At 37.1% G+C, this 21,744-nt stretch overlaps 1 protein-coding gene across 7 annotated transcripts in view; it reads right to left on the bottom strand.

Moving 5' to 3' along the window:
• LOC115209298 (kielin/chordin-like protein) overlaps positions 1-21,744 on the bottom strand; it is a 195,844-nt gene that overhangs the window by 108,384 nt on the left and 65,716 nt on the right. For all 7 annotated transcript variants that reach the window (XR_004998145.1, XR_004998144.1, XM_029777635.2 and 4 more), the window contains 6 exons: positions 18,486-18,731; positions 17,349-17,507; positions 14,133-14,340; positions 10,713-10,822; positions 8,937-9,102; positions 4,003-5,778 (listed from right to left, as the gene is read on the bottom strand). Coding sequence is in view for 5 of the 7 variants with exons in the window: in XM_029777635.2 (XP_029633495.1) it covers positions 4,003-5,778; positions 8,937-9,102; positions 10,713-10,822; positions 14,133-14,340; positions 17,349-17,507; positions 18,486-18,731 (2,665 nt within the window). In the remaining 2 variants the exon portion in view is untranslated. The remainder of the gene's footprint in view (positions 1-4,002; positions 5,779-8,936; positions 9,103-10,712; positions 10,823-14,132; positions 14,341-17,348; positions 17,508-18,485; positions 18,732-21,744) is intronic.

The following is a 21,744-nucleotide window of genomic DNA, read 5'->3' as shown; positions in this document are numbered from 1 at the left end:
TATGTGTGTAGCCTCTGTAATCTAAATGTCATGTCTGTTCTATGTGTTGATAATACCTTAACCTCTACGTTATTAACGAAGCCTTTATATTTTACTTGAGTATGTTCGTTGAGCACTGACGAACTTTTCTCCTCTTTGAGCTCCTCCTGCCAGTATTTGCCAGTCTGCTCCCCCATGCTGCATGCCATCTCCCCAAAGTAAGTTGTCATCTTGTTTCCATACCATTCCTTAATACATCTTAAGCTATAGACTACATTCCTAATCTTACAGTTAACCTGTGGGTTCATCTTGCATTCCATACAGCTGTTCTCTGTACATGGGGATCCATGTACCACACAAAACACACATAAAAAACACATAGACATGTGCACACACACACACACACACACAGATACAAACATATTTAGATAAGGATACACACCATAGAAAGACAGAATGAACTAAACAGAAAAGGAGGAGACATGTGGGAGAAGAGTCGCTGAAGAGGTTACAGGTGTGTGATGAAAGATTTCCAGAGAATGGACATCAGCTAAAATAAGAACAATAATAAAAGAGCGTAAAACAAATAGTGTGTGTGTGTGCGTTTATTTGGCAAGAAAAATCATAAAAATGAAAAAATGACAGTGCCAAAATTTAAGAATATAAATTTTTATTGTTCCTTGTCAATTTCATAAAGTATTTTCATTAAATTTGTTCAAAAGCAGTTATGATGAAAGAAAAATGAAGAAATTATTGTTTGTAAATGAAGAAAGTTTAACTAATTACACTTTTTAATTTATTTTAGAAATTTACATGATGGTGGTCATGGGAGGAAGCATAAGTTATCAACAATTTTGTGAAGGGATCAATGATATATTAAGTTTGTTGATCCTTGGTTTAAACAGTTAATTTAATTTAATTTTTCTTTCATACATACATTTTTTCTTTCAGTATTTTTATGCAAATTCTCTTAGGTTGCAGGAATTTAGTTAATCTACAAATCTTTGTGGATTTGTTGAGAGTAAAATCTTTTGCAGTTTTTTTTCTTTAATGCTAATCAGTTGATCCTGTCATGGCTTTGTTTATTGTTTCCAAAAGAACAGATTAGTGGAGATTATGTATTTAGTCCTTTTATAACCATTTTTCACATAAAATACACTCACTGACTTTGTTTTAATTAATTTTGAAAATAATGAAGAATTTATTAAAATAACTTTGCCATTATTTAACTGGTGTAAGGCAGCGAGCTGACAGAAACATTAGCATGCCGGGCGAAATGCTTAGCGGCATTTCCTCTGTCTTTACATTCTGAGTTCAAATTCCGCCAAGGTCAACTTTGCCTTTCATCTTTTCTGGGTTTATAAATTTAGTATCAGTTGAATACTGGGGTTAATCTAATCGACTGGCCCCTCCCACAAAATTTTGGGCCTTGTGCCTAGAGCAGAAAAGATTATTTAACTGGTGTTTGGAACATAAATTAACATTTCAGAAATTTCAGTGGAAGGGCTTTTTTTTTATTTATTTAGATTACTTTAAAAGAGGACATTTGTATCATAGAATGAGGAGCGGGCCTTCTCAGGCAGGTTGATATCGTAAGCGTTGCAAGTCATCAATCAAACAAGTTTCATTATATGTCTTGTTCTCTTTCTTCTCTACATCAACCTCCTCCATGTCATCTCTAAACCATACAGGTAACTATCAATATTAGACTGAGTTACACATTAGCAACTGTTTGTAGAAAGCAAACACCTACCACCAGGTTTGCACTGCTTCCATCAACAGGAATTGCAAAAGCATGTTGTAATTGATTCCTCACAATTTAAAAACTACCAAGACAGACAACACACTGCAAGGGACTGATGGATATCCCTTCTTTTGACCCATAGATAAGAAATTCCTTTCATACTCATATCACTCAATACTACATCCCACTCAGTTGAAGGATCTTGTCTTGCAAGTACTTTGTGACCTTGCCAGAGCTGGTATCACAAAAGAGGCACCAGTGCACTATGAAGTGATTGACATTAGGTAAGGCAACCAGTTGTGGAAACCATGATAAAGCAGATGTTGGAGGGCAGCATGGTCCTTTGGTTCCTAACTAACCATCCAACCCATGCAAGCATGGAAAAATGGATGTTAAATGAGCATGACTCATTAAGTCCATTATCTTCTAGGAAATTCTCAAGAAAACACAGACAAAATTAAACCACAAAGATTCTTCTTCAGAATTTATATGGCTAATTCTTTATAAAACAAAAATAAAGTATGTTTCACTATAGAACCCTATTCACATATCTGAAAACTACACCAACCTTCTTTTCATGAATTAGGCACACATAGAAGAGCACTTCAAGACTGATATAGGCAAATGTTTAATCTATAAATTCAGTTGGTCAAAAGTCCAAGAAAAACAGGTGGAAAGAGAATTTCATAGAGCTGAAAGGAAGAAAGGATCATACAAAACATTTGGTGTTTTATATATAAACTAATGTGGTATTATAGGAATGAGGACAAGATGTAAATAGGGAACCTAGTGAGTTTGAGGCTATGAAGTGTGCTAGTTTATAGGACCAAAAGCTATTGAAGTAGAAATAGAAGAAGCAGAGAGAAGAAACAGGCTAATCAGTAACGTGGGTTCCTTAAGATATAGTTTGAGGCATCATCATTATCATCATTATTATTATTATTATTGTTGTTGTTGTTGTTGTTGTTGTATTATTATTATTATTATTAAAGTGACAAGTTGGCAAAATTGTTAATGTAATGGACAGCAATTCTTCGAGATCTTTACATTCTAAGTTCAAATTCCATCATGGATGAAGTGCTACTATGAGAGATTATTACATGTGGAGAGTGAATGGCAGAAAAGCAGTTTCCTCAGTGTGAACCCAACAGAGGGACCAGCTATTTGTGTTGACAGCAGTAAGGCAATTAAGGGACAGGGAAAGCCCCTAGCCCATCTTTTCAGGGAATCAAGTACTGGATTTGACTTGCTCCTGACCACTAAAATTGTTGGCCTTGTGCCAAAATTTGAAGCCATTGATGCATTCATCACCCTTAGTGATATCACTTCTCTTATCCACTAACTTTAAATGCCTTTATACAAGCCATCAATATGTCTAATCAAGATGTTGTGGAAGAGAAGTGTGTACATATGGATGATGGTATGCTTGTGTTCAGTGACTCTGAAAAGAAAGAGGCATGGAAGTGCTACTATGAGGGATTATTACATGTGGAGAGTGAATGGGAGAACGGCAGTTTCCTCAGTGTGAACCCAACAGAGGGACCAGCTATTTGTGTTGACAGCAGTAAAGCAATTAAGGGACAGGGAAAGCCCCTAGCCCATCGGTGACAGAGTACTAGTGTGGTGAGAGAAAATTATGGCATAGGAGGAATTAGTGTGGTTTGGTCAGGTGATGCATATGGATGTAGACAGTTGCATACAGAAGTGCCGATCACTTAAAGTTGGAGAGAACTTGTGGAAGAAAGAAACCCAGAAAGACATGGGACGAAGTATTGAAGGCCAATCTCAAGACACTGAGCCTTACGAAGGAGTTGACAAAGGACCAAGATACCTGGCACCTAGCTGTACTCAAGAAGACCTGTCCACCGTAGCAGAATTGATAATGGTGCTGGTGCCACAATTAAAATCAGAGAAATAAAAATTGTTAAACAAATACAAATTAACACAATTATCAGTCTCAACCAAGGTTCAAATTTTCAGCACAAAAATTTACTTTTGAATTGCATTGTGAATTGAATAATCCTCTTCAATTAAAGAAATTTGACTTGAAGACCTTGTGTGCACACATTTTTAACCCTCTGTCCCCTAGTCGTAAAAGCTGTAAAATGTGTGCAAAACACAAACATGTGCACACACACACACACACACACGCACACACACACACGCACACACACACACACCACACGCACACACACACACACACACAGCCGGGAATTGGTCAGAATAGAATAAATGAATTTTTTTTAGAAAATCAATAAATCAAAATTGTTATTGTTTACCTCGGATCAGGAACAGGAGGAACCCAAATTTTGTCAAAGACATCATCAAATGAATAAGGATTTTTCAGTCTGTCCAGAGCCATTATTGCCAAAACTTCTGGAATGTTTTTTTGCCGGTTCAACCAATAAACTTTATACATCCACTGAGGAAGCTGTGACACTGCAGAACACAACCTTGGAATATTTATCAAAGAATGCATGGATTTTATCTCGCTAAGTTTATTTTTAAGTGACTGGTATATGATTATATAAAACGGGCCATTGAAATAGTAATTGCAGCCAAAGCGATTGAATCCATCCTTGTCAAAACCAAAAATGTCAAACCCTTTGTTATTAAAACCCAAGTTATTTAATCCAAGTTCATTGAACTCATTCTTTCTGAATGTAGAGACATGTTCACTGAAGACATTCGTTTTGATTCTACTGAAACCATATCTGTTATGACCAGATCTGTCATAGCCAGCAACATCAAAGCCGTCAGAATTGTAACCATCTTTGAAAAAAAGATCTCTGTCGTAGCCCATACTATCAAAACCTTGTCGAGAAAAGCCTTCTTTGTCAAATCCCTCATTATTATATATTCCTCTGAGATCAATATAGCCATCAATGTTTATTCCATGTACATCAAATCCATCTTTATCATAACCATTTTTATCAAAGCCATGACGATCATAACTATCACTATCATATCCATAGGTCTTTATTTTGGTCTGGTTACATGGTGATCCAAATGGTAAATTCAGATAGGTTATACAGATTTGTTTTTTGCAATCTAATACATCATCAGGAGTAACTTTGAAAGGTTCCATAGGAACATATCGAAAATTAGGAGGAAATCGCAGCAAACCTTTTTTATGACTCCTCTGCCAATCATCCCAGAGTTTATCAATAAAAGCTACATGTGAATAGAAAAGGGGGTCGTAAGCACTGAGAGGTGAGTCCATGTGGCCTCCAACCCACATCTGGAAAAGATGCAGCATTGATTCCATGTAAGCTGAGAAATCACTAAAGGTACTTTCCTGTAAAGCCAAGTAAACATGAATTGCGTCTGGAAGATGTACTGAAGAATTGAAGTGTCTACGGAGACAAGGTGCCCAATATGGTGGATGATAAGACTTAAACGGATGATATCTGACACAGTCTGTTCCATTTTCACCATTACCACCAAAAAATTTTGATGACCAAATAACCGATTTATTCAAGACACCAATATCAAGGGTCCAATCATAATATGGGATCACAACACCACATTCAACATCTTGCATCAACTTTTCAACCATAAACAAAAAGTAGCGATGCCATGGCAAAAATAAAGGATTTCCTGAAGCTTGAGGAATATATTCTGAATACATTTCAGCAAATTCAAACCACACAGATTTACCATTTCTTTTTTCATGCTGTAGATTCTGGATGACAAGTTGGTAACGCTTTATTTCATCAAAACTCATGTCACGAATCTCTTTGCGTTGTAAATGTTTTTGACAAGAATTCATTTCTGAAAACCCTCCCAAGTGACACTGAAATTTCTCACAGCCTACATTGAAATCGTCCCAAATCCTATGGAACTGATTATTAAACCAACACATACAATTTGGCTTGCAACTGACATCTTCACATTTTTTTCCTGGAGAAAAACGAACAATTTGAACATCATCTTCGGTTTCCAAATGTTGACACCTTTTCCTTGTGGTTCTCATGCAAGTATACTTGAAGCCAGCATGACGTCCATAAATATCCAAACCATCTCGGTTAACACCTTCACAATTGAACCCTGCCCTGTAAAAAGAAACAGAAATAAATTTCCTTAATCTGTTTGAATCAATTTTATTTTACATCACAACATTCCATCACATATACACTGGTTTAGAATGGATTTAGAGTAATGGTATCTTAGTTCTGTTAAAGTTAACTTAGCTTTTCCTGCCAATTAATATAATTTTGAATAGCAAGGCATTCTAATGGCCTGCCAGTAACGAGACTCAAAATTAAATAATTGGCATTTATAAGGTTACCAACAGGCCACCAAAATAGCCGGCAGGTAACAATACATTTTGTCTGAACTCTATTCTTTTTCTTTTTTTTATATTTTTTGAAAGGGGAATCTTTCTCAAAATATTATAGGATCACTAAATAACTAACATATGGTAATACATCATCTTTCTCTATATTTTCATTTATTGGCATCACCTTACCTATTTTTCATCAATTAGATATTATTACCTCAAAATTGTTATACAAATCAGTGATGCAGGTGAGAAATTAGGCAAAATAAGAATGATATTCTGTGATTTTTATGTAATCATTTGCCTCATCATTTCTTTTTATTAAAATGCAATTTTATCTTGAGTTAAAACCCCAAAAGATTACAAATAATTTGTTTTGAGGCCCCGTGTCGGTGGCACGTAAAAGCACCATCCGTTCGTGTCCGTTGCCAGCATCGCCTGGCCCCGTGCCGGTGACACGTAAAAGCACCATCCGTTCGTGGCCATTCGCCAGCTCTGTCTGGCACCTGTGCAGGTGGCACGTAAAAAACACCCACTACACTCGCGGAGTGGTTGGCGTTAGGAAGGGCATCCAGCCGTAGAAACACTGCCAGATCTGACTGGGCCTGACGAAGCCTTCCAGCTTCACAGACCCCAGTTGACCCGTCCAACCCATGCTAGCATGGAAAGCGGACGCTAAATGATGATGATGATGAATAAATGACAACCAATGGAAAAATGCAAAGAAACTGAAAACCTGGTGATTCTTGTCAACTTAAAATTATGAATTAACTGGACTAGGAAACAAAAAAAAAAGAATAGTTTAACTTACTTTACACTAATCTGTACATTGTGTCTATGTACATGCAAGTATGTGTCCCCAGGCTTCTTAATTCTTCATTACCTCACTTTCCTTAGCTATGAAGAACAATTATCAGGAATTATATTTATTCTGGAAATGTTATTAGTGATAAAGTTGCATCTTATCCACAAGTTTGATCCTTCATCTACTTACCCAAGAATACCGCTTCCATTATTCATGGTCCTCTGAGAACTACCATTTATATATTTAAACATCAAATGGGAAATTTGCTGATGTGTGCAAAACTTTGACAAGCTGAGACTAACTTACTAGAGGAGCACTAAGCAGTGTTGATTCAAATACAGGTGTGTACAATTATATTTAACGCATTTGTGTTTCAAGAGAGAAATTCTCCTTCACAGACAAAGTGTGTGAGAACCACATCAATGACATCATTAGACTGTAAGCTGCATATTTCAGCATTGTTGTGCTTCATCAGCAGAGACACTGAATCCACTGTTCACAGCCCATTAAGAACTACAATTCTTAAACAGTAAATGCTACATTTGCTGATGCATGCAAATCCTTGTCAAGCTAGAATTAACTAATTAGAAGCACATTAGGCAGTGTTGACTGAAATATAGAGAATCTCTCACCTGAGAGATTTCTGCAGTGAGAATCACCAGATTTCAATGTACTTAGGCCTATTAACTACACATATATCTTAATCGTCATTGCTTAGTGAGCTTTCCTATAATAGATATTTAGAGTTTTGATTTTTGCTATTAATTATTTTAATGCACTGAATTGGATAATAGGGAATCACCACCGACAATACCATCATCTTTACATCCACTTTTTCCATGCCTGCATCAGTTAGAAGAGACTTACTGAGCCAGTATTCTAATGGCTGAATGCCTCTCTTGCCGGCGGCCCTTATTTATTATTTTTTTTAAGGTATATTTTATTCTGCTGATCTTCAAACACCATAACAACTCAAGCCAGAGGGTGTGCTGTTTATGTAGCAGTGCTGTGAAACATCACCACTGCCCCAGCTGTATCAACAGGGAGACAAACATTTACACACACACACACAATGGATTCCCATCCCAATGCATTGGGTAACTGAAGCTGAAGACGCTGGTCCAGAGTGCCACAGAGTGGTATTGAACCTGAAGTCATGTGGCTGTGAAACAAACTTCTTAATCACAAAATCCAGGCTTTTGCCATATTACACATTCATATTCCTAACTAAACCAACCTTTATCCTGTTGTGCATGGCTTAAGGGACAGGGTTAGGGTATTCAGGTCACAATCGTAAGGTCATGAGTTCGATACCTGGTAATGTGTTGTAGCCTTGAGCAAGACACTCTATTTCACTTTGCTCCAGTTCACTCAGCTGGTGAACATGAGTAGTACGTACATTTCAAACGGCCAGCCTTATCACATTTTGGGCGTCACCAAATCTTCCTGAAATCTACATTAAGGGGACACATGTCTTTGGAGTACTCAGCCATTTGCATGTTAATTTCATGAGCAAGCAGTTTGGTTGATTGGATCAACTGCAACTCTGCAACCAACAGAGTGCCAGGTTTTTCCTTACTTTAGTAGAACGTTCTGAACCAAAATGACAGTGACACCTGCCCCCCCTCCTCTCTTTCTCTCCTTTCCTCACCCAACAAAGTGCAACTACTAAAAATATTAGATTCTTCACTCCTCATAGCAACAGAACTCACCAAATTCTCGAATGAACCTTCCTATACACCTACTTTTGATAGGAAACACTGTCACTACCTCCTTCAGAGACAGGATTTCATTTATTGCCTTGTTTGTGGTTTGTACATGAGCTTCTGCGTGTGTGTGAGGGAGAGGGAGAGTTTGTACCTTGTCTTGACGTTTTGTGATAGTCGTAAATGAGCATCACTGTCGTAGAAGCAGTGTTGTTTGTTTTCGGTCTTCTGTGAAAAACCTGATGGCTATGGGGGAAATAAACTTTGCTTAGAAATAGGTGAGGGTTGACAACAGAAGGGGCACCTGGTCACAGAATATGTGCCTCAACAAATTCCATCCAACCCATACAAGTATGGAAAAACAGACATTAAAACAATGATGATGAAAAAGAATCAATAAATAGTAATAAGAAATCTCACCTGTTGTAACCTTCTTCATCGTAGCCATCATCATCATAGTCGATCATGCCATCAAACTCACCTTCTCTGCTATATCCCGTCATGTTGAATCCGAACGGATCGTAACCTTCAGAATTGTAGCCTAATCTATCATAACCAACAGAGTTGAATCCATTTTTGTCATAACCTGCAATAGAGAAACCATTAGTGTTCACAGATCAGAAAGAAACAAAATTACTTTATGATGAAAACTAAAACTGTAAAAAAGTTAGTCAAAAGGAAACAAAAGACCAGTTTCCTGGTTTCTCTGATGTAAATATATTCTTCTCTGGATGCCAGTCCGTCGCAGGACCAGCATCCCATCCAGAGATGCATTTTTACCAGCTGAGTGGACTGGAGCCACATGAAGTGCTTTGCTCAAGAACACAATGCATCAGCCAGTCCAGGAATTGAAACCACAATCTTACGATCACAAGTCCAACACCCTAACCACTAGGCTATGCATGTCCACCAAAACTGTATAAGATTAACAGAAACTATAGTGGATTAACCCTTTTGATACCAAACTGCCTGAAACCACCTCTGGCTCTGTAGTACAAATGTCTTGTTTTCAAAAGTTCTGAATTAAATTCCTCCACCAAACCTTAGTCACAATTTATGTTCCTAACACTAGCTTAATGATAACTAAGTTATTATACTAAATTCTTTGTTATATTTAGAATTAATTGAAAGAAGCACACAGCATCTCAACAGAAATATGGTAACAAAAGGGTTTACAGAAGCTATGTTAAACTGATTGTCTTTTAATCCTTGCAGAGATATACATCCTGGAGACAAACTCTCCAACAGTCACCATATTTTCAATGTCTTGCTTCTCTGAGCATTGACACACTAAACTTTCAATGTGTAGATAAATGACTTGGTAGAATCCCACAAGAAGATTATCCGTTACCTTTCCAACAATAATTTTGGTCCTCTTTTTTAAATCCATTATCTCTGCTCATAAAATCAAAGAACAGCGCCTCACCCATAACTTTCAGAAAGATTTTGTTCATACTCAGAATTGTTAAAGCATGGAATAAACTACCAACATTTGTTATTAGCCATTAGGACATGGAACCCTTCAAAAATTCTAGGCTCCCCAACATTACTCCTGATGTGTCTAGACATTCTTTTCTCTTTAGGACTCATTTAATGTTCCCTTTTTATTATTTTATTCTGTCTACTATACATGTAATTTTGGCTATCGTTGTTGTCTTTCTTTGTTCAATTATTGCTGCTTTCTGTCCCTCTTTTACCTGAGTATCATGCACCTGAGTATCATCATCATTTACTATCCATATTCCAGGCTGGCATGGGTTGGATGGTTCAGCAGTATCTGACATGCCAGAGGACTGCGCTCCAATGTCTGCTTTTGCAAAACTTCTACAGCTGGATGCCCAAGCTCATCATTATTTTTATGATTATCATCATTATAGCAACAAGTATGAATAATCAGGGTCTCTGATATTATTATTATTATTATTATATTAATAATAACAATAAAAAAAATTATCTTACGCTTTGAAAAATCTTTACACAGGCAAGAAATAGGAAATTTTTTTTTAAATATATTTATCTTATTAATAAGATAAATGAAACATGAAGCCTACTCATTTACAAAAGAATCACAACCAAATATAGAATTCACTGCTTTTATGATGAGACTCATTTACAAGACACCACACCATCAAGCCTACACAATACATGCAAGAGAATAACTTGTTAGATTTGTGTATAAAATGGGAAATGCCTCACCATGCCAATCATAGCCATTCTTCTTGAATCTGTTGATTCCCATCTTCATCCCAGTTTTTGCATTGAATATTTTCCTTAACTGGTTGTAACCTTTTGCATTAAACCCATATCTGAAAGTTAAAATTTTGGAAAATTATTTATTTTAATTATTTCCATTTCTTTGGAGTAGGTGTTGGTTCAAATTTTTAGGGGAATTTATATATTTGAATTGGATCATTGTATCACTAGTATTTATTATATTGGCCCTGCAGAGGATGGTGAATGAAAGGAGCATCTATGTTCAACAAGTTGCAGAGAGTCCACTATTGTAGTCTCCTCCAGCTCTACCACACCAGCAAACAGATTATCAGAATTATAGATTCATAGACAAGAGTAAGATTGTATGATTCTTCTGACTTTCTCATCTGATCCGTTAATCATTCTCATATACTTTTCCAGGTCACATGGAATTCATTGAGGTAGATTTTCTACAGCTGGATGCCCTTCCTGTTACCAACCCTCACCTATTAGCAAGCAAGATAATATTTCTCTATGGCATGGAATACTGATAATGAAGAACATTGCTTACATAACAGTGGCACTCATTTACAACTATTGCATGATGTCAATACACACACACACACACAACAGTCAGTTTCCATCTACCAAATCCACTTACGAGGCTTTGGTTAGCCCAAGGCTATAGAAGAAATTTACCCAGGGTGTTACACAGTGAGACTGAACTTGAAACCACGTGATTGGGAAGCAATCTTTTTAACCCCAAAGCCATACCAGCTATTTGTTTGGTGCAGACTACAGGTTCAATTCTTTTTTTGTGGACTGACTTAGATAAGTTGTCAAAATATTCAAACCAAGTAAAACAATCCATTCTGATGAGCAGCTAAAATATCAATTAGCTTAAGTAATTGTCAGTTAATAAATAATAGAAAATCCATAGAAACATCAGTACTTCAAGCAAGAGTTAGAGACCCAGAACACAATAATAGAATCATTAGTGTCTTGTAGCAGAAACAGAAGAAAATTTAGCCTAAAGTCAATAATTTGTGCCATATATAAACTTGAAACTGAGACACCAACCAACTGTGGAATCTTAAATCTGTGCATCTGTAATTTCAGGTTTACATGGGTAGGGGGAAATTTACCAGCTCATCAGTTTTCTTATCAACTGACTAGCAGTATCGCCCGGCGTTGCTCGGGTTTGTAAGGGAAATAACTATATAAGCATTTTTAGAGAGTTATAGCCAAAAAATAGCAAAAAATGCATTAAAAATGGAAAAAATATGATGGTAAATTTTTTGAAAAATCGTTGACTCATCGTAGACATTTTTAGAGAGTTACTTCCCTTATATAATAGCGAAAAAATGCATTAAAATGGAAAAAAAACGATGGTAAATTTTTTTTTAAATCGTAGACTCATGTAGACGCTTTCTTAGCCATTTCTGTTTTGGTGTCTTCAAGCCATGAAGTCGTTCTAAAAGAACGCTGGTCTCCTTGACAACGCATTACGACGTTGATTTCCTTACACTCCCTTCCCCACAGGTGCAGGTGTGAGCGTGGACGCCAACTCCGCCGCCATCGACACACGAAAAATTATGCATTAAAATGGAATAAAAAATGATGTTAAATTATTTTTAAAATCGTAGACTCATCGTAGACGCGCGCTAATACTCAGACGGGCTCGATATGAATCACGACTATAAGCTACCCGAATTTGGTTAAACTGCACCGCAAAATGTGGGAGTAGTTAGGAATCTAAATCGAAGGGGACAGACACTCACACAACTACAGTTTTATATATATAGATATACATAGCGCAGTAGTGGTGAGATGTGACAGCAAAGAAAAGCATACATTCACTCTCTGCATGCAATTAGACTCGGAAAGTTCGTGAGGAACCCATTGACCCAATTTGCTGACTTTTCCGATAGCACACAGGTCTCAATGAATGGTTGAATGACCAAATCCAAGCTTCTCTGCTAGTTCCTCAACAGTTACGATGAGATTTTGTTCTACCAGGGTTTTCAGGATGTCCTTGTCGAGTTCTACAGATCTTTCAGGATGAGGCTCGTCTTCTAGGCTGTTCCAATATAGCTTTGAAAAAAATAGCTGTTAAAATCGAAATGCACTCTTCAAAACTTGCACTATGAATAAGGACAAGATAAAATTACTACCTGCTTTTATAGCAAGTTAATATAAGTAGTTTATCCCATTCCCCTCTGACTTTTAGTTCAAGCTGTTGAAAAAACCGCATTATTATATATATATATACATACATACATACATACATACATACATACATATACACACACACTCTCTCTCTCACACACATGCACACATTTATATTCTGTTATTCTTTTATATGTTTCAGCCTTGAGGTTGTGGCCATGCTGGATCATGTGTGTGTGTGTGTGTGTCTATCTGCCTGTCTGTCTGTATGTATATATGTATATGTATGTGTGTGAACAATAATATTTTCAACAGATGTGTTGCAAATGTATCTGATTGTTCTCAAGCTTCAATACTGTGTGTGTGTGTATGTGTGTGTGTATGTATGTATATGTATGTATGTATGTATGTATATGTATGTATGTATGTATGTGTGTGTGTATGTATGTATGTGTGTGTGTGTGTGTGTATGTATGTATGTATGTATGTATGTATGTATGTATGTATGTATGTATGTATGTATGAGTGTTCCTCAAATCACTATCTCTGGCTATTTACTCTCTTCCAAGAACATTTTCACTCACACTTATGTGTTAGCTTCCCATACATTTTACTCATGTATCTATCAGCGTGATAGAGAGAAACAAATATTACATCTAGTTTCACTTTATTTGTTGCCCACTGTGTGTGTGCGTTTGCGTGTGGTGTAAACCAGACTAAGAAAAGCATTTGACACACACACCAGAATGTGAGTTTTCTGTAAATTTTGCTTAATTGGAGTTGAAATTTTAAAAACTGGACCTGGCATGACGCGATGCATTGTACTCTTAAAATTGCTAGGTAAATTGTAATTGAAGAAATCCTATATTGTAGATTTGTATAACTCCCAAAGGGAGGCAGATAAAATCTGCCTTTTATAATAAGAGATATTCACACAAATGAAACTATTGCTGTCATCAACATCACTTTACATTTGTTTTTCCATGCTAGCATGGGTTGGATGAATCACCATAATCCGAGTGATATCCCATTAAACGCTATCATTCCCAAAGACTAAGTGCTCAAGTGTGTTATCTGATTTGCTTTCTGCAACTTGATGCCCTCTCTAACATCAATGGTTTCACAACATGTACTGGAAGCATTTTCCCATAACACTAATACAAGAGAGGCTGAATAACCCTTAGTGATAGAGCGAAAGTAAATCTTAAGGCTTAAAAGGATAATACAACAAACAATTAGAAAAATTAATCTTACTTATCATAGCCATCAGGACCAAAGCCAATGGTAACTGCTGGATTAAGTTGCTGCCGGTAACAACAAGCACCAACAACACATTTTTTCTGGCAATCTGTAAGTGTCTCAAATAAATTAGCATTGCCCCCACAACCAGAATAATCAAACTGGACACATTTTGATCGATGGAAGTCAAAGTACCAACGACTCACATTCCTTGAACAGGAACCTGTAAAAGATAGAATGATGTTGGGTTTTTACATCTATGTCTTTATAAATTGATAAATAATGTATAAAAAAATTATAGATAGCAAAAGGAAATATTTAAAATCCTTATCACAATATGTATTGATGGAGTTCTCTATGACTCACATTCCATAATGTCTTGTGTACCCCAGGGTTCAGTTTTGAACCCCACATTCATCAGAGACCCACTCACCGTCACCTTCAAGCACTTATACATAAATTATATCACCCTTCATTCTGCTCTAAGTCTCCAACAACCAAAAATTATCCCCATGCAGCCTAGTCACCTCTCCACACCAAACCTATAATGATTCCATGAATAGAAACCTCGCAAACATTCTTCAATGAGATTTTATCAATTTTGTCTTCTTCAAAAGCACAAAAGAAATCAAAACATTAAAATCAAGAAAACATTACTGCAGCCCATTCCAGTCTTAAAACATGAGCAGCATGCAGCTAGAACCCTGAATGTCACTACAACTGATTGGATTCACTATCTTGGTGAAGGTATATCCTCAACATAACAAAAACTGATGCAGCCAAAGACTGGCATTCCTCCACTTCACAGTTGGAAAATAATTCCCAACAACTCTGAGCCATTGTTGCTGCCATATGCACAAACAAAAAACAAAACTGCATTCAAAGGAAAGGTCAGAAGAGTAGGTGTGAAAGAACACCACATCCTGCAAGCTCAGGCAAATACGATTATTATAGCCAACTGTATACCATTCTTAACTTATATACATCACTGAAAGGCATCCTAATCATGATCATCATCAACATATAATGTCCAGTCCATGCCAGTATGGGCTGGATAGCTGGACAGGAGCTGGCAAAGTCAGGAGTTGCACCAGGTTTCATGATCCGATTTGGCATAGTTTCTACAGCCCTTCCTAATGCCAACTATTTTACAGATTATGTTTAGCTCCTTGTGGGCAATAAAGAAATAAGATTGTACTTGGTACTTTTTACATGACACTATCACCTGTGCTTTTTATGTGGCACCATCATCATCCTCATCATTATCGTTTAACATCCGTTTTCCATGCTAGTGTAGCAATATTGCTATCTTCACTGTTTGAGAAAAACATTAGGAATGCTCTCGTTTGAGATTACAAACATCTTTGGCTAGTTTAACCTTGTTGTGTCCACTGATCTGATTGGTTAGCATCTAAGCGCAGTCTGTTTCTCTACTTATTTCGCACCAGTGTGTAAACTGACCAATCACGGCTTTCAGATAGGATCTTTCAATTGAGCCATCTTCACTCCATAAATAGGCTAGTATTTCCACGATTCACCGTCTTTCGACTCAAGACCTTCTAAGGTCTGGTTGGAGACCTCACAGAGCTTACTCAACCATGTTCCAGTTCAAAAGACAGACGTCAGCCAAGCCAACTATACTGTATAGCAGCAACAGACAGAACGTCATCACCAACGTCATCTCCATCTCCGGAGATTCAACTTGTACACAAGATAAATACACAGATTCATCTCACGCTGTTTGTGTGAAACTATGACCATGGAAAAACAGTTGCAGAATATATACTTGAAAGAACATCTATATCAAGAGAAACCTGCTCAACAAGAGACTCAACTAATCTCCTCTTCGAGACCCAAATCTTGTTATAGAACTTATTATCGTGTACTACATGAACTGATAAAATAACTCTATCTTAACTCAATATGTTGAGACTTCTTTTATGCTCTGTATTTCTGGTGTATTCGCATGCACCTTTATCTGTACCTCCTGTCGCACGCACAAACACACAGACACAAATATTATACGCATGCATTCATACCACAACACTACGCTAGTAATCACAACTCACTTTGTACACTGTGAATAAAATCTATCTTCTCTTTATAAAAGTAGAACGGTTTTGGCGTCCTTTATTCATTTCCTTTGGCACTGTATAATATAAACATGTATTATGGCTTATTCTATTATATTATGTTAGGATGTGGCCGCGCGGCGTACGAGAGGAGACCTATGTCACCAAACTCCTTACGTACAGTCATATATATTCATATTCCTACACTAGCATGGGTTGGATGGGTAAAAGCAAGAAATGGTAAAACATTAGCTTGATGAAGACACCATTATTATCTGTCTAACTTAATGAGTGCCATACCAATAACTGTAAAATATGGGAGGTTTTTCTGTTGCAGCCTGTATTTTGGTGCTTTTTACATGGCACCAGCACCAGTGCTTTTTATGTGAAGGTTTTTCTCTGAGAGAAAGTCTTTTCATAGATATGCTGTGTTAAAAAAAGCAATAGGTATATATATATATCAATGATTCATGAGAATGCCAGATGCATTTCAGCTTCCTTTGGGCTTGTCAATGATGTGTACTGCTAGTTACATACCTAAATGAAATTTGGTATTGAGCAACCTCTGCTTCTCACCTTGCCTATCTTTAACAGTGGTCTCTACGCTTCAGAGCTGGCTAATATCATAATACCACGACTCACAAACACCCAACTCACTCTTCTTTCCTCATCTTATCACTCATATTTTGTGCTCAGTCCTTCTTCCCCAGAACAGTGGAAGTCTGAAACCCCCTTCCTGCACATTTTTCCTGCATTCATTGACTTGCAACTTTTACAAATAACCTTAACCACATCAGTTGTAAAATAAACTCTTTAAGCACATTTCTATAAATGAACAAAAAGTTGTAAATAAGTAATTAAAATATTTGACAGTGTTTGCATTTTAAAATCTATCCAAAATACAGGCTGAAACAGAAAAACCGCCCATATTTTACAGTTATTGGTATGGCACTCATTAAGTTAGACAGATAATAATGGTGTCTTCATCAAGCTAATGTTTTACCATTTCTTGCTTTTTGTTATTATTAGTTAGGACTGGTGCCATACTTTGCATTTTCTGTTGTAACTTTTATCAAGACTAGTGAATCTGGAAGGGTTTTATTTTTTGTCATACCCTGTAATAACGACATAGAAAATCGAGCATGACAAAATGACTTACCTTTCTGTAAAGGAAGGTAACAAATTTCTTTTGATTTGTACTGGCAATGATCACCTTCATAACCGGGTGGACATTTACAGGAAACTAACCAAGGTTCTGCAGGCCACACCGATTGGATGCATGTAGCACCATGTTGACATGGATTTGGATGACAATAATCTGTTAAGAATATGAAAGAAAAATATAAACACTCCAAGTTAAGAAATTGTTATTGGAGCTGAGTATAGATACAACAGAAGCAAAAACATAGGCTGAGGGTGTGTCACTATGACAGGAGGTTCAAATAAACACTATTAACCCTACAAGTACAGACAAACATTATTATAATAATCTGTGTATCATAGTTCATCTTTATATATATTGTGGAAAGCTTTCTCAACTGTAATAGCCGTACATATCTATGTAGATGATTATTTGCTGTTTCAAATACATGCACTGAGTTTATTTACAGTTCAGCAAGCTCTCTACAATATTAGTGAATAAATCATTCACTGTTCCCTATATGTCAGAGGGAGATAATTTTATATAGGCATGTGGGAGTGAGAACACACCCTTGACGAGGCCTAAGAAGGTTAGAATCTGTCTGGTGTTTTATGTCACTGCTAAGACAATTTCCGCTTAGTAGCAATATATATTGTGTTTTTATCATGTCTGTAAAGAGATTTTCTCTCACTACAGCATCATGCTTTCAACAGTATATATACATTAAATGTGGTACACAGATAGCTGTAATAATTTGATGTTTTAATTGTGTACATCAGGACAATTTGTCATCTAAATGCTGTCAGCAAACAGAATCGTCAGAGCATTGGAAGAAATGCTTTGCTATATTTCTTCCTATTCTTCATGCTCTAAGTTTAATTTCTGCTCTGGTCTTCTCAACCACTTTCATGATAGAGTGATGATATAAAGCATTTTCAGAAAATATTAATCTTAGTTGTTCAAAATAATCTAAATAAATTTCAAGAATTGTGCCAAATATTTTAATAATAAAATCAATTTAGAATTAGAAAAAGATCTTGGTGTGAAATTAAGAAGCTTTTATCCTAAATTAGTTTTACAGGGGACAGAGTTTGCATGATCAAGTATAGATTGTATTACTTGACTCTCCGGGTATTATTTCTTTGCATTACTTACCTCTGACCGTTTCACAGTCAACAATCCTTCCTTTCAAGTACCAAACTGGCGAGCATTCGTTGCAGACATCAACAAAGCAATTGGCTTGGGGATAGCTTGGACATTCAGCATCCAAACAGAGATTGATGGTACATGTCGTAACTCGATTACAAGGACATGGAGACACGTATGGTTCAATTGAGAAACAAATTCTTTGAGACAAAATGTTGCTCTCCGACTGAAGAGGGACATCCGACTTGATCAAATCTGACAAAAACAAACTTTGTTAAAGTAGCAATGACTAAAAGGAAATCAAAGGGTTTTGCTTATTCAAAACAAAAAGTTCATCCTCGTTATCAGCATCCACCTTCTTTGCTGGCATAGTTTGCATGGTTCAACCGGATCCAACAAATTGGAGAAAGGCACCATGCTCCCTCTCTGTTTTAGTATGGTTTCTATAGCTGGATGGCCTTCCTAATACCAACCATTTTACAGAGTGGACTGGTTTTCCTTTTTTTTCAGTGGTACCAGTACCAGTGAAGTCATCTTGCAACCAGGAAAACTATGAGCCTAAATAAACCCTAAAACAGAAGGAGATTAGAAGGGAGAGTGTGTGATGATTTTTGGAGTCTGATGAGAAAGGATGAAGCACGATGAGAGGAATAGATTTATAATTGTGAGGATGGTGGTATTGCAGAGATTAACAGACACTGCATGAAAATGGAATATGGCAGAAATCAAGGGAAGCAAAGATAGTCAGGATTTAATGAGAAAGGTAGGGACAGAATAGCAAGGTGTTGTGCGAGTGTCCAATATAATAGAGACGAACTCTATAACTGGTTAAAGTCCTTTATTTTCGGCCGAAAAGAGGTTGTCACAGTTCTAGGACAGCACTCTTCGCCCTATGAGATGACATCTGGTGTGCCGCAGGGATCTGTTCTTGGCCCCCTTTTATTTGTTGCATATGTTAATGACATAGATGCCAACTTAAAGAATGCCACAGTGCTGAAATATGCAGATGACATCAAGCTGTACCTCGAAATAAAGAGGTCAAATCCTGTACACTATGGATCTCTATTGCAAGCAGACCTGGACACAATGCAGCAGTGGATCATGGACTAGCAACTCAAGCTGGCTGTGGACAAATGTACCACCATGCATTATGGGAGGAGAAACCCAGCGTCCACCTACTCCCTCCACAACACTAGTCTCAAAAAGTCTTCAAGTGAATGTGACCTGGGTGTTATTGTCGACAGTGATTTGCGTTGGACAAAACACATCGCTAAAATTGTCAAGAAGGCTGAGGGTGTCTTGGCATCACTCACCAAATCCTTTGTGAGCCGCTCTCCAGCTATCTATCTGCGGCTTTATATAGCTATGGTAAGACCTCACCTGGAATTTGCATCACAGGTCTGGAACCCCTATCTTGCCCAGGACATCAATCGTCTGGAAGCTGTTCAGCAACGTGCAACCAAAAGAATACCCTCCATCAGGCATTTGCCATATCCTGAACGCCTTACTTCCCTGGGCATGGACACATTGAAACTCCGACGTCTGGCAGCTGACTTGGCAGACACCCATAAAATTATCAACCATCGCACAAACAATAACTCTGAGCACCTCTTCAAAATCCACCCATCTAACACCCATGGACATATTTACAAAGTAAGAAAACAGCACAGCTCCCATGACTTCAGGAAACATTTTTTCACGCTGAGAGTTGCTGAAGCGTGGAACAAACTGCCGGCATCAGTTGTTAGTTGTCGGAGCACTGCATCCTTCAAAACTTCCATGCTTCCTGAGATTCGCCAACACTACACTTGATTTTCTCCCCTCCATACACACACAAGCATGTTCACTTTCCAGACATTTCTACATTGCTGCATGTACTTTATATGCACTTTCTGACAAGTTGTGGAGCACCTGAGCACTGTATACAATAATTTCATTATATTATATCATTATATATAATACTTTATAGGGGCAAGTAAGAAAAAGAAGATTTTGGTGAAAGGGGGACAAAAATAGAAGAAACAAACAAGGGTAGTAAAGAATCTGGAAAAAGAGACATGGTGTGTTACAAGGGTAGCCAGATGAGGGGTAGTTGAGGAGGCTGAGAAAATGGGGAAGAGGACAGAGAAAGAAAAGTGAATGCTGGAAAAGTAACGAGGGTAAGAAAACTTGGAGGGTATCAAGGAGGTGGATGGGGAAGAACAGTGTGGATGCAGAGAAAGTATTCCAGTTAAGGAGGCAATGAAGGGAGGACAGTTAGAGAAAAGGGAAGGTTGGAGCAGTGGGTGAAAGCAACAAAGGTAATAAACGAAAGAAAGGCTGGAGGGCACCCTAGACTTGTAAGGGTAGATAGTGAGATAAAGGCAAGAATAGATGTTGGGTGGCGATATAGGTGATCTAGATGTGCTGGTCAGCAGCACAACAGGACAAAGGCAAACATAAAGTTAGCAAGTAAATATTGAAGAAAATATTTTATAAAGCAGTATAAAACATGTGCAAGCATCATATTGGTATTTTATATTTCATTTCTATAATGCAGAACTACATATGGTAATTCCAGATATCTTGAAATTAGAGTCCTACAAAAATTAATCCTTAGCCCTTTTTGTCACTATAATACTTTTGAAATCTTCTGCTTTTGTTCCAATGAATCTTGAAAAAAGAAGGAATTTAGTTAGATAAACATGTATTTGAAACTTAATATGAAATTCTGATGGAAGGTTTAAATGTAGATCACTTTAAAAGAGGAAGTTTCTGTTATCATAGAACAAGGAGCAGCCTCAAGTGGATTGGTATGAAAGGGGTTCAACCAACTTCCTTTCTGCAAAGAACTCTACTCATCCTAAATAACTGTTGTGAGATTTTTTTCAGATAATTCTATTAAAACTCTGAAAAATATGCTATAGCTTTTTAGATACTGCAATGTCATTATTACCATCATCCTCATTTAATGTCCATTTTCCATGCTGGCATGAGTTGGACAGTTTGAAAGGAGCTGGCCAGCTGGAGAGCTGTCCAAACTCCAATTGTCTGTTGTGGCACAGTTTCTACAGCTGGATGCTCTTAACCTTTTTCATACCACATTTCTCTTGAACTTAATTATGACAAATGTTATTTCACAAAATTCTTCATTATTTTCAAAATTAATTGAAATAAAGGCAGAATATTTCGAAACACATATAGTGACACAATAAAGTTAATATAAAGAATAAGTCCTGGGGTCGATTTGCTCGACTAAAGGCAGTGCTCCAGCATGGCCACAGTCAAA

The sequence above is a fragment of the Octopus sinensis genome, linkage group LG3, assembly GCF_006345805.1.
Source record: "Octopus sinensis linkage group LG3, ASM634580v1, whole genome shotgun sequence".
NCBI classification, from domain to species: domain Eukaryota; kingdom Metazoa; phylum Mollusca; class Cephalopoda; order Octopoda; family Octopodidae; genus Octopus; species Octopus sinensis.
The sequence above is the reverse complement of the archived record's forward strand: the minus strand, read 5'-3'. Positions and strand labels throughout refer to the sequence as shown.